Source organism: Myotis brandtii, unplaced genomic scaffold, assembly GCF_000412655.1.
Source record: "Myotis brandtii unplaced genomic scaffold, ASM41265v1 scaffold242, whole genome shotgun sequence".
Lineage (NCBI taxonomy): Eukaryota > Metazoa > Chordata > Mammalia > Chiroptera > Vespertilionidae > Myotis > Myotis brandtii.
Genome location: NW_005359149.1, coordinates 762,940 through 776,274, shown reverse-complemented (window position 1 = coordinate 776,274; position 13,335 = coordinate 762,940). Strand labels below are relative to the sequence as shown.

General features: G+C 35.7%; 1 protein-coding gene across 13 annotated transcripts in view; it reads left to right on the top strand.

Moving 5' to 3' along the window:
* TCF12 (transcription factor 12) overlaps nucleotides 1-13,335 on the top strand; it is a 364,778-nt gene that overhangs the window by 314,949 nt on the left and 36,494 nt on the right. For 11 of the 13 annotated variants that reach the window (XM_005867002.2, XM_014540340.1, XM_005867004.2 and 8 more), the window contains 4 exons: nucleotides 2,021-2,126; nucleotides 3,380-3,519; nucleotides 3,777-3,921; nucleotides 4,218-4,282. In XM_005867002.2, coding sequence (XP_005867064.1) covers nucleotides 2,021-2,126; nucleotides 3,380-3,519; nucleotides 3,777-3,921; nucleotides 4,218-4,282 — 456 coding nt within the window. The remainder of the gene's footprint in view (nucleotides 1-2,020; nucleotides 2,127-3,379; nucleotides 3,520-3,776; nucleotides 3,922-4,217; nucleotides 4,283-13,335) is intronic. The other 2 variants (XM_014540348.1, XM_014540349.1) reach the window with 1 other exon arrangement.

Below are 13,335 nucleotides of genomic sequence, written 5' to 3'. Positions count from 1 at the left end.
ATGAATGAAACATTTTATCTACCATATTGCCCTATCTAGGATCCTTCTGGATAATTCATAAGAATATATCTTGTCCCAAACTTCTCAGGTACCACAGGTGTATTTTTACCTTTGGGATCTGAAAGGTAGGAAACTAACCTGAGTTCCTAATCCATTAAAAAGACACACCTGTGCAAGTATCAGCACAAGTAACAAGAAGAGTAAAAATTGGCTTTTTAACCTTTTATGTAGATGAATTTTTCAGATCACATCAGACAGCTGTAAGAAACAGTATTTGAGGACTGAACAGGGATAATACATAGCATTATAACTGCTCCTATAAGAAGAATACTATTAGCTAATACTTGGTGAGTGATCATTGTGCTAAACATTTTATATATATATCATCTTGTCTGATCTTCCTACCAACCACCTAATGCAGGCAGGTACTGTTAGCACTATCTTTCAGATGAGATAGTTGAGTCTGGAGGGTTAAGTAATTTGCCAGAAGTCTTTACAGTTAGTTAATACCTCAGTGAAAGACTAAATGGAATATAAATGATACTTTATGTAAATAAAAAATTTGGCTCCCATTGTAATCTCAGTGTGTGCTTCCTTGACTTTTTTTTATTAGTGCATAGAAATATGTGCTCAGGGTAAAAATATCAAACTGTGTGGAAGGGCATAAAGTAAATGTCCTCCTTCCCAGTTCTAAGTCCAGATGTGTAACCATTAAGTTTCTCGTGTATAATTCCAGAAATTTCTTATGCTTATGAAATAAATATGATTTTTTTACACATGCTCCCATAATTTTAGTTAATGGGACTCTCAAGTGGACTCTTAGGATTTCTACTTAAGTGGACTCTTAGGATTTTTATTTTGGAGTGAATTTTAATGTACATATTCTTATCAGACTAAACAAAAGAAATGTTTTATACACTGTTCATAATACACCTTTCCATTCTTCCTGACTCCCGCTTTACTTTTACAGACCATGTATTACCTTAAATGTATTCTTTTTTCATCTTGGTTTCAGTGGTCATCATGAAAATGGTTTGATCATGTTCTGAGTATTAAAGTTATGTGGCCTAGCCAGTGTGGCTCAGTGGTTGAGTATCGACCGTGAAGAGGTTGCTAGTTCAATTCCCGGTCAGGGCACATGACCGAGTTGTGGGCTCAATCCCTAGTAGCGGGTGTGCAGAAGGTAGCTAATTAATGAGTCTCTCTCATCATTGATCTTTCTGTCCCTCTCTCCCTCTTCTTTCCTCTCTCTGAAATCAGTACAAACATTTTTTTAAAGTTATTTGATTGACCCTTTAGTTTTCTAGAAAAATGCCAATGTTGTCCATTTGCCAGTTCAAAATGTTCATATTTTGCTTATCTGAAGCAAAGATGTGCCAAAGGAAATTAGTGCTGCTCTGACAAATTAAATGAGTTTCTTAAGTAGTAATAAAGCATAGTAGCACTTAATTTAATGTATTTTTTAATAAATCTTGTAATAGAGAAAAGAATGAATTTTTATGATTAAACCCAAATTTTATTTCATGCTTTGTTCAAAAGACATTTGTTTCCATCATCACATTTTGAATCACGAGTTTATATGAATTTATGTCTTGTAAACAGAGTCAACATTTATGACTTTCTTCAACCACCTGGTATAATTGTCACACAAAGATATATTACAGGAATATAAGGTGGGGCAAAGGTAGGTTTACAGTTGTGAATACACAAAACAGAGTTTATTCTTGTATTATTATTTATTAACAATTGCATTATTTTTCATACAAACAACTAAATCTACTTTTGCCCCACCCTGTATTTGGAGTAGTATTTTTCTCTAGTAATCAGCTAAAAATAAATACGTAGATAGTAACCAAGTTAGACATTATTTATGTGGATTTAAGCAATTTCTTTGGATCTGTGTTAGGCCTTCGTAGATATGAGGTAAGCCTTTTATGGCCCTTTATAATGCTACAATCATTATACATAAGTGATATGAGAGTAATTTACATTTTAATTAAATTTCGTATTTAATTTTAAGGTATATGCACCATCCCCAAATTCAGATGATTTCAACCGTGAATCTCCTAGTTATCCATCTCCCAAGCCACCAACCAGTATGTTTGCTAGCACTTTCTTTATGCAAGGTAAGTACTGCCAAATAGTTGTCAAATACTACAGCAGTTATCTATTGTATATTAGCTAAAATTGTACAGTTGTGAGGAAAAAGAATACCTTTATAGAAATTCAGACATTTTTTATCTAGGTATTTTTGGCTGATGTAAATGAAAATTTATTTTTTAAAATTCTCTAGTGTGATTTATTGCTGACTGCATTGTTGGACTATCCAGCAAACCATTGGAGTGCCCATCTACTATTGATTGAATTTATAATTGATTTAAACTGAGAAAAATGAATTTTTCATTGTATAATTTAAATGTGTGAAAGATATTAACAACTCTAGGTTCTTATTTAAATTACAGATTCATATCATTCCTAGATTTATCAATATGAATAAAGAGTGAATATCATAGGTCAGAATACGACTTGTTAAGATAGAGAAAGTATTACATTTCCATTAATTTATGTCTAGCAAATCATTTTTATTTGGTCTCCTGTGGTTTTGGACTATGGAAAGTGTATACTATGGGAGCAATAAATTACTGCATAAGTGGTTCCTTGACTTTACATTGGTGAATGAAGTCATTGCTAACATTTCATTTGAAGGCTGACTGTAATATAGGCATTATCAATTACTTAGGTTTACTTTTAGAGCAGTGGTTCTCAACCTTCTGGCCCTTTAAATACAGTTCTTCATGTTGTGACCCAACCATAAAATTATTTTCGTTGCTACTTCATAACTGTAATGTTGCTACTGTTGTGAATCGTAATGTAAATATCTGATATGCAGGATGGTCTTAGGCGACCCCTGTGAAAGGGTCGTTCGACTGCCAAATGGGTCGCGACCCACAGGTTGAGAACCACTGTTTTAGAGAAACTTTTTTATTCTGCAGTTTCAGAATGTTTGATATAATGTAAATTGTATGTTATAGATTAAGGACTTTAAAAAAAATATTTATGAGTATACCACTTAACCTAAAATTAAATCCAACATATCCCCAAATTTGGAATTGTTATGATTCTTGCTATTAAGCTAGATCTTTTGAGGATTTTTATAATAGCTTACCTATTAGTTTGAATAACTTTTTCTCTAACTGTAAAGTTTTATTCCTTCTTTTTAGATAGTCATGCAGTTTGGAAGAGAAGAAAACTAGATAGAAGACTAGATTGGAAAGGGGAGGGAAAAATATCTGGAGGGTACCCTTTGAATTTTTTAGCATCATCAAAATAAGAAAAATTTTTAGCTAAGGAAAATTTTATATTTCTCTTTTTGTCTTAGATGGGACCCACAATTCTTCTGATCTTTGGAGTTCATCAAATGGGATGAGCCAGCCTGGTTTTGGTGGAATTCTGGGGACCTCCACTTCCCACATGTCTCAATCCAGTAGTTATGGCAGCCTTCATTCACATGACCGCTTGGTAGGCTGTAACACATGACTAGGGTGTAGCAGCACTTTGTCCACACTTGTGTTTCTTATTGGATTACAAGTGTAAGATTTGGTTCTGCCAAAACTTCTGAAGTTTGAAATATGTCTAAGCTTACTGCATTAAGCATGACACTTTAGCTGCTCACTTGTGATGTTCTTTTTGACCTGTTACAGTAGTTGTCCAGTTATATGTGCATATTATTAAGAAAATGTATTTAATACAATATGTCTCTTTCCCCCTTTCTCTAGAGTTATCCTCCACACTCAGTTTCACCAACAGACATAAACACGAGTCTTCCACCAATGTCCAGCTTCCATCGTGGCAGTACCAGCAGTTCACCTTACGTTGCTGCTTCACACACTCCTCCCATCAATGGATCAGATAGCATTCTAGGTGAGCTTTTTCAAGTTGGCAAAACTCCCTAGTTATGGGAATTTCAGTCAACCCCATACCTTTTAATATATTTTTAGTATTGAATTTAAAAAGAAAGGAAGAAAAGAAATATTTTCATTTTTCTTAGTGTAGAAACATCTTTAGCTACTAAGTACAACACATGCAGAGTATTTGCTGGTTTATTATGACAGTTGTGAGATAACAATAGAGAGCACCCTGGAAATAATGGCAGAGTGCTAAAAAAGCATCCCAGCTTGCTAAAATTCTTGATTTGTCTTTCTACTTGAAATATTCAGGAACCAGAGGGAATGCTGCTGGAAGTTCACAGACAGGTGATGCACTTGGAAAGGCTTTGGCATCTGTGAGTATCGATTTTATATATTGTACTAAATGAATATTATACTGATGAAATATAGTGATTATATTTTGTGGGTAGTATGTGTCATAGTTAAAGGATATAGTTATAACAGGATCAACTTCATTACTCATTTAGCACTATCCTCAGTTTGTATAAATTCATGATGCCCTTAAAATAACTTTTGAGAACATTCCCACAAGATCTATTCTTCTAACTTTAATTTAAATATATGTCTTTGTCTTAATGAAATAGATGTAGGCATAAGGAGGAGAAATTTGTAAAGCACAAATTTCTGAGATTAATATTTAAAGCTATGTATTAGTTTCAAATACTTAGTGATTTGCCCATTAACATAAGTCAAGTGGAACCAAGAAAAACAACTCAGTTATTTCCTGATCCAGAGAAGGAAGTGCTTTTATAAGGAATTTTTCCTAGACAGAAAGTATTTTACATATTTTTTAAAAGGAAAAAATAATCATGTGCAAATGATTCATTCAAAAAAATAGGAAATGAGAGCCTTCCCTACAAAAAGCCAGATTCATTGAAGAATTTGTTCTAAAATTAATAAAACTGATTTGGAGGAATTTCGTAGTATTTTCTTGAGCATCTTGTTTATATCACATCAAGACATTAATGGCAAAGCAATGATTTGCTTTAATAAAAGCAATGATTATGTTTTAATATGTGATCCGTAAAACATTAAAACTGAAATTCCTTCTTTTGGAATTTTTTGGGGAGGACATTTACCAGCAATTCACAAAGATTACAAATCTAATTATTTAAAAGAGCCTCCACTTCTTTATACCTTCTGAAGTTTTTCCTTAGGGTTTTTCTTTTTTTTCTCCTGAATAACATGTCTCTCAGAATTCTCACAGACTTGTCTTACATTTTCTATGAAGTGCAGTTAACTTTGTCAAATACATTTGCTGCTGTTCATGGGGAGGGCAGACCACTTAATGTGAAAGTAATTAATAGGAAGCAACTATTGAACCTTTAAGGAAGTCAACCTCTTTGATTTTGGTTTCTGTAAATGAACCTTTCTTTGCAGCCAAGTACAAGTTTCTTGAGAAATGAAGCCAACTCAAACTTATCTATCACATAATGGAGCCCTGCACAAAACAGAACTCAGTAAATGTTTATTGAATTCAGTCTTTTCATCATATGACAAAAATAATGGTGATAACATAACCCACAAAAATAGCGGCTATAATTTGAATGGTTACTAGGTGCTAGGCACTATACTAAGCATTTACATGACTTTTTTCATTTAATCCTAAAGAAAACCTTGTGAGGTTGGCATTATTTTCCCCATATTACAGATGAGGAACTAACTAAGCTTTAAAAGGTTAAGTGACTTGAGCTCAGAAAGATTAAGTCTCTTGCCCTAGGATCACCAAGGTAGGTATGGTGAAGTCCATATATATTAGATGAGAACCCTGAACTGATGAGCTTTACTACTTTGTACTTCCAGAAAGAGCAATGGTGCAGTGAGTTGTTTTACAGATTGGTGAGGATTAAACAAAGGCAGTTGTCTACTTAATTGCCACCTGGTGAAAATACCTACTTAGGAAGAAAATTATTCTATAACTAGAGGCCTGGTGCACAGATTTTTGCACTGGTGGGGTCCCTCAGCCTGACCTGTGGGGATCGGGCCGAAACCAACTCTCCAACATCCCCCGAGGGGTCCCAGATTGCGAGAGGGTGCAGGTCAGGCAGAGGGGCCCCACCGGTGCACGATCGGGGCCAGGGAGGAACCACAGGAGGGCTCCAGGGCGTGTCCGGCCCGTCTCACCCAGTCCAGATCCGTCAGACCCCAGCAGCAAGCTAACCTACTGGTCGGAGCTTCTGCCCCCTGGTGGTCAGTGTGTGTCATAGCGAACGGTCGGACACTTAGCATATTAGGCTTTTACTATATAGGACTAGAGGCCCGGTGCATGAAATTCATGCACGGGTAGGGTCCCTAGGCCTGGTCGGCGATCAGGGCTGATGGGGGCCTTCCAGCTGCCAGCTGGGGCCTCTCTTCCCCGGCTGCCGGCCGCTGGCTGGGGCCTGCCTTTGCTCCATGCCACCCCCTGGTGATCAGTGCACATCATAGCAAGCGATTGAACTCCTGGTCTCCCTGTCGAACTCCCGAGGGGATACTTTGCATATTAGGCTTTTATATAGAGAGATATTAAGTCCGAGGGCCTCTCAGGTATTTGATTGGCCTGCCGTATTCTTGTGCTGATTCTGAAAGAATCCAGTAGGATATATTGCACATGTAGGAGGATAAATAATATTCGAGCCTTTAATACTAGGAACTTTTAAAAATATAACCTGCATTTCAGGGGCTTTTTTCTCAAAAGTCTGTTTATTATATTGAAAGAAAATTTATGGGAAGCAATCTTGGCATTCAAGTAGGCAAGAATTAGTGATGTCCTTCAAGCTCCTTTTTAGTTACCTTTCCAGTCCTTGACTATTTTCCCATATTTATGACCAACATATGAGCCAATCAGTTGGCATTTAGAAAAGTAAATCCAAAATCAGTGTTAGTGGACGCTAGGGAAGAATGTTTAATCTAGTTAGTGGGTGGGCTTTGGTTGTCATGGAAACTCAATTCTGTCATCCTATGTTGTTACTAGGCAGGAGCAGCCAGGTCATTCCATAAATCATTTCTGTCATAGCTGATGGTGATGCATTCCATCTGCTCCATCACTGCATGCCATAGTCTGCACACTTCAAATCCCTTCCTTCAATCCATCTGCTGCCCCCTCCCCACTGGACACCTCCCCCAAATACATTCTTTCTCTAACAGACTCACATTCACTTTAGTGCTCTCAGAATGTACTGAAAAGCAAATACATTACATTGGACATAGGAAGGATTAGAAGAGATGAGGAGAAGGAATTTTATGAGGATTACATTTAAGAGTCTGGCATATCAGAATTTTATGTTTGATATTATAGATCTTTGAAAGTGGTGACCATGAGTATTTTGAAATATTAAGTTCTTTATAATGTGACATTTTTAACATTGCATCTAGTTTTAGATGGAGAAGCACCATCCTATTATCATTGGAAGATATTTCTAGCACCCCAGTTGTCTGTTATATGTCTTAGAAGGTCTTTCATGTGTAAAACATCAGAGGGTACAACCTTTGTTCTTCAGTTTAGGTATTAAAGAGCACATAAAATACTGTGTGATTAAACATGTAAAGCCAGATAATACATTTGCAAAGGTTCCTTTATTTTAGGTTTAAGCCTGGATAATTGTGGTCTTAATCTCAGGATAGCTAAAAAGAGAATTGTACATGAAAGTATTTACACAAAGTTCCCAAAGCCCTGTGGATTATGCATTAGTTTAGATTATAAACTAGGGTAGATAGAAGGAAAGGAAAATCTGGGCATTCGTGCCGTTTCTAATGCATTTCCCTGAACATTTGCCAGACAATAACCCTTTAAGATTGTGCCCATGGAGAGTTATATAGAGGAAGAAACATCTGGTTTATTTCAGTGCTTAATACCATATCAAAACACTTGGTCTTTAATTTAGAGGAGATCAAACAAGAGAACTGTTTAACTTTGTTGATTATATCAGACTTCTTTGTGATAATTTATGTTTCGATTTCTACCTCAGAGCAAAGAAGAGAGAGAGAGTTTTAATCTGGATAGTTAAATGGTCAGTAGTCTTTGACAAAAGAAAAGAAAATTCAGGGAAGTTGATGTTTAAAAGTAATTCATGAAATAAGTGTCTTTGTTCCTTAGACTCAATAACATTAGCATAATAAAGATTAACTGAAATGTGCACTGTAGTGTTTAAAAAATTGGGCTCACAGTTCCAAGGTTGGGCTTGGGAGCTCCCTATTATTTCTTTTTTGTCTGAGGCCCTTTTCATTACCCTCTGGCTTATTGGCACCCTGCTGATTGGAATAGACCATGACTGATAGGAGGAGGAGCCTTATTTGTTGCAGTAAAATGAGGCATATTACCTCTTAAGCCTGGCAGAAGGTATTGGGAGTTATTCATCATTGGTCATTTAACAGTACTGAGGACCATGGCTGCATGCGGAATGAGCCTTACTTTGTGTTTATGCTGTAGATTCTAAATCACTCCCGTTCCCATTTTTAAATGACTGACTTTTTTCTTTTTTTTTTCTTTCAAACATCACCGTAGGAGTTCTTTAGGGTCAAAAAGTAATGTATTCCTGATTTAGAATGCTCTCTGTTAAATAAGACCTTATGTTTAGAATTTCTTAAAGTAACACAACAATTTCTATATAGAATAAGTATAATTTGTATGTTATTTGGTAATAGAATAATCATGCAGAGGTGAAGTTTAACTAAATGACCTGTGATCTAAAAGTCTATTATTTTGCCTTTTTAACATTGTGTTGCTCCTCCTCTCCCCACATACACATGCTTTTTATGAAAGCAACAGGGACAAAAAGCCTGTAGTTCAGGAAAAGTATTAATAACAATACTATCTGTTATCACTTTAGTTTAGGGCAGAGTAGAACCAGGGAATGTGATGGGTGAGTAGAGAAAATGGTTTTTATTGTACAAATGGAGAAGTTGCTTTTGAAAAAACACACTAAAAGTTATATATATTTTTTTTTACTTGATACGTTTTTGGTACTTCTGTTTTCACAGTGAGTTTAAAAAGCTTATACCTATTTTATATACAGCATTCGAGCATTTTGCTAAGTCATTGCAAGGTAGTGATAAGTACCTCTAAAGTAGAACTTCTTCCTTCTTTGAGATAAAGAAATTGTCACCAGCCCTGGCCAGGTTGTTTAGTTGGTTGGAGTGTCATCCCATACACCAAAAAAGGTTGCGGGTTTGATTCCCGGTCAGGGCACATACCTAGGTTGTGGGTTTGATCCCTGGTCAGGGTGCACAGGAGGCAACCGATCAATGTTTCTCTCTTACATAGATGTTTTTCCCTCTCTCAAATCAGTTTTTTTAAAAAAAAGAAAAAGTTGTCACTAGTCCTTTGCATGATTAGGGATTATGTAACACTAATGGCAGAGTTATCAGGGAGAATAAATATTGATAGTTTAGTTACACTCTCAAAAGCTTATACCTGCCTAACAGTGTGGTATGGACAGCTGAGTACATTAATTCTCAGAAATAGTGGAGCCTCACTATATTGTTCTCAAAGCTTCACCATAAAACTGATTTGTAAGTGAATTCATCTTTATAACAAGATCTTTTTCACCCTTTTGGTATTCCTGTTGCGGAACCCCATTTACATAAATACTAAGGTAAATACTACCACTTACTGGGTCCTGCTTTAAATCAAAAAGTATTATAGCAAATTTTAAGTGTTGGGCTCACAGTATTAATCTGTCAAGTATTTAAAAAAAATTGAACACCTACTTGTACATGAGAGTGACAAACAGTAATGGATTTAATGTTGAATCTGCCTTCAAATAATTTACATTCAAGGAGAGAAGGTAACATAGGCATACAAAAAAATAATGATAGTGTGTCACATAGTGTGAAGTAAAAAACAAAGAAAAGTACAGGTTATTCTAAGAGTACAAAGGAGTGACATTTGAGCTATACTGTGATGTGGTATAGAATTTCATCTGGGAGAAGTTAAGGAACAGGAGCTTTGAAAGGATAAGCTATGTTCAGAAAATGAAAATAAAATTACTTTGTTTGGATAATAGGGTACATAATATTTTATGTAGGTAAAAGTGTAGAAAGATAAGTTTGTGACCAGATTATAAAAGATATCAAATCTCATTCTGTTTTATTTAGGCAACAGGAAGCACTGCATGGCATTTGACTGTTCAAAACTGGTGAGGACAATAGCTCAGGCAATTATGTATGGAATGAAAGAAGCAAGGAGTAACTGGGCTATAAAGACTTAAATAGTTTAGCCACAAGTTCTAGTAAAGGTCTGAGGAAGTGTCATGGCACTGAGAATGATGTGTGCCTATTCCAGAAACTAGAGAATTGTGGGTATTGGAATCTATGGTGAGAAGTGTGGAGGGACCTGGGGAAAGGAGGAGAGAAAGTGGTTCTCATCACCATGAGAAGGGTGGTGCTAACTGAGACAGAGCAAACAGAAGAGTAGACAGGGGAAGGGTAGGAAGCTTGGGGCAGTGATGAAAGTTTGGGTTTGGACATACTGAGCTTGAGATGGAAGAAGAATAGGTCCATATGGAGAAGTCCAGCAATCAGTCTGAGGATAGAGATGTCAACTTAGGAGTCATTCATAGGGAGGTCATAGTTGGTACTTTGTGAAGAATAGTTTTACCAAGAGTTAGCACAGATAAATAGAAAAAAAACTGAGACTAGGGCTCCGGGGAGATCTCCATTAAGGGACCTGGAAGAGTAAAAGAGGGGTGGTCTAGGTAAATAATCCAAGGATTTTTTAAAAATTCTCAAATAGTAACTTCTTGAAAGGATGATATCATTCATTCTTTCAACAAATATGTACATACTTACCAGCACTGTTGTAGAGTATGAAACTACTGCACATTCTGTATAATTCAGATTTTTGTCTGAATAAGACCAAGTCCTTGCTTTTCTGCAGCATACATTTTACTAGGGAAAAGGGTAAGAGACTGATAATTAGCAAGTAAACAAACTTGGACAATTAGGATATTAATGTAAGCAGAATGAAGAAAACAAAAGCAGGAGGGTGTAACAGAGAGGGAATGCTATTTCTCCAATGCTTTCATGATGTTGATCCTTACAGACAAGGAAATTTAAAAAATCAGTCATTTGGTCTAGTTTATGATGAAGTTCTGCATGGAACTGAAACTTTTCTCCTCATCCACCCACCATCAATGTTACCAACCTTTTCCTCCCTTGCCAATATTCTCGTTTTTTTCTTTTTTTAAATTGATTTTAGAGAGGAAGGTAGGGAGACAGGGGGAGGAGAGACATCATTGTGAGATAGATATCAATTGGTTGCCTTCCATATGTGCCCTGACTGGGAATCAAACCTTCGACCTTCCAGTGCACAGGAACGACACTCCAACCAACACCGCCAGGGCTCTCCCTTACCAATATATAGTCAAGGCATATTCCATAAAACTTAGCATAAGTTGTTCAGAAAAGGTATAATTATTTGAATCTTAAACATGAGAAATAGTAATTTATAAAAGTAAAAGGGTATGTGGAGATATGTTTGTGTTGAAGTTTGATGAGCTTAATCTAATTTACTTACATGGTTGAAATAAATTACTATGTTTATGCAGGCCACTGGGAACCAAAATTTGACTGTTAGCTAATTTTCCCATGTGCCCTGAATTTTTTAAAAGGTAACAACTGTAATACCAGCAATATTGATCTTATAACATACTGTCTCCCTAATACTAAGTCTTCCCATAAAGTCTTCTGAAGACTTCTTGATAGCTTTGCTTTTTCCAAAATGGCTTTCTAACTTAAATATACAACTTCTAGGTCTGCTATTTAGAGAGAATTTGTGTTTAAATGCATTTACAATTACAATTTAGTAACATCATACAAATTGAAGTATTTTATTTGAGGTAGATATATCCATTTCTATGCAAAGGAACATAGACTTTCTGGCCTCTTGCAATTTAATTAGTGCTGTCTTATTTTTTAAAAATGAAATGTTTGATGATTATGATTTGTGGAATTTTGCTTTACATGAGACTGTCCCAACATCTGACTTTTTCAGCATATTACACTGTCTTTAAAACCAATTCTGTGACTCCTTATATAACATAATTTGGGCCCCTTTAAATCCATTAGAGCTCTAAGCTTATTCAGAGCAAGGTTATTTCTGTTGGATGACTCTCTGCACCCACTATTCATTTTCCTTTTTAAAATATTTGACCATAATATGTTCACATAAGTTGACTTGTCTGCCTTAAGTTAAATGCTGAAATGTGAAGATGATTTATTATGACCATTATAAGAATAGGATTATTTTAGAGAAGACCTTTTGGGGACCCTTAGTGCCTAGATTAAGGAGACTTTTTAAATATTTAATGGTTAATTTAAGTCAACTTGAATGAATTTCTGTCACTTTTTAAAATATACATTTTATTGATTTTTTTTACAGAGAGGAAGGGAGAGGGATAGAGAGCTAGAAACATAAATGAGAGAGAAAATTGATCAGCTGCCTCCTTTACACCCCCTACTGAGGATGTGCCCGCAACTGAGGTATATGCCCTTGACCAGAATCAAACCCAGGACCCTTCAGTCCGCAGACCGACACTCTATCCACTGAGCCAAACCGGTTAGGGCTTTGTCACTTTTTTTTTTTTGAGCAGTAATGAAATATAAAGTATTGCAAAAAAAAGAAATATAAAGTATTGCAACAGCCCTGGCCTGGTGGCTCAGTTGGTTGGAGCATCACCCCATACCCAGGGGGTCCTGGGTTCCATTCCTGGTCAGGACACATGCCTAAGATTGCATGTTCAATCCCCGGTTGGGATGTGTACCAGAGGTAACCGATCAATGTTTCTCTCTCACATTATCTCTCTCTCCCTTCCTCTCGCTTTAAAAATCAATGAGAAAACAAAATATTGCAAAAAAACTTTTAGTTGAAATGCCAAAATATCTGCATCCAGATTTGTTATCTTCTTTAAAGTAAACCTGTTAGGGGGTAAAGTCCACAGATCATTTTGGGAACATTTTTTGAAGGACTTTCATGGTTTTTTCACTTTCCTCCACAGTGACAAAATATCTTTTGAGAGCAAGTTTGATTTTTTTTATAGTACTCACATATCACTTGGAGCTAAATTTGGCAGAAATGTAGTTGATCAAATTGAGAGCTTCTTTAAGAAATAAAGGGTAACTTTTGAAAAATGATTTTCTTTGGCTTTTAAAATTTTTTTTAAACTCTTCAAAAGGTAAGTTAATAGTTTCCTAAAATAATTATTTTTAATGGATATCACTTATATGGTATATTCTAAAAACATTGTTTATCAAACTTGTTATTTTATAGTCACTTCTCTTTTTGTTTTAAAATTAGGAATATAAATTATTTTCAACTAGGATAACAAAGAAATAGAGATGATCTATTTTATTCCTCCTATATTAGTGTGTGTGTGTGTGTGTGTGTGTGTGTGTGTGTGTGTATATATTA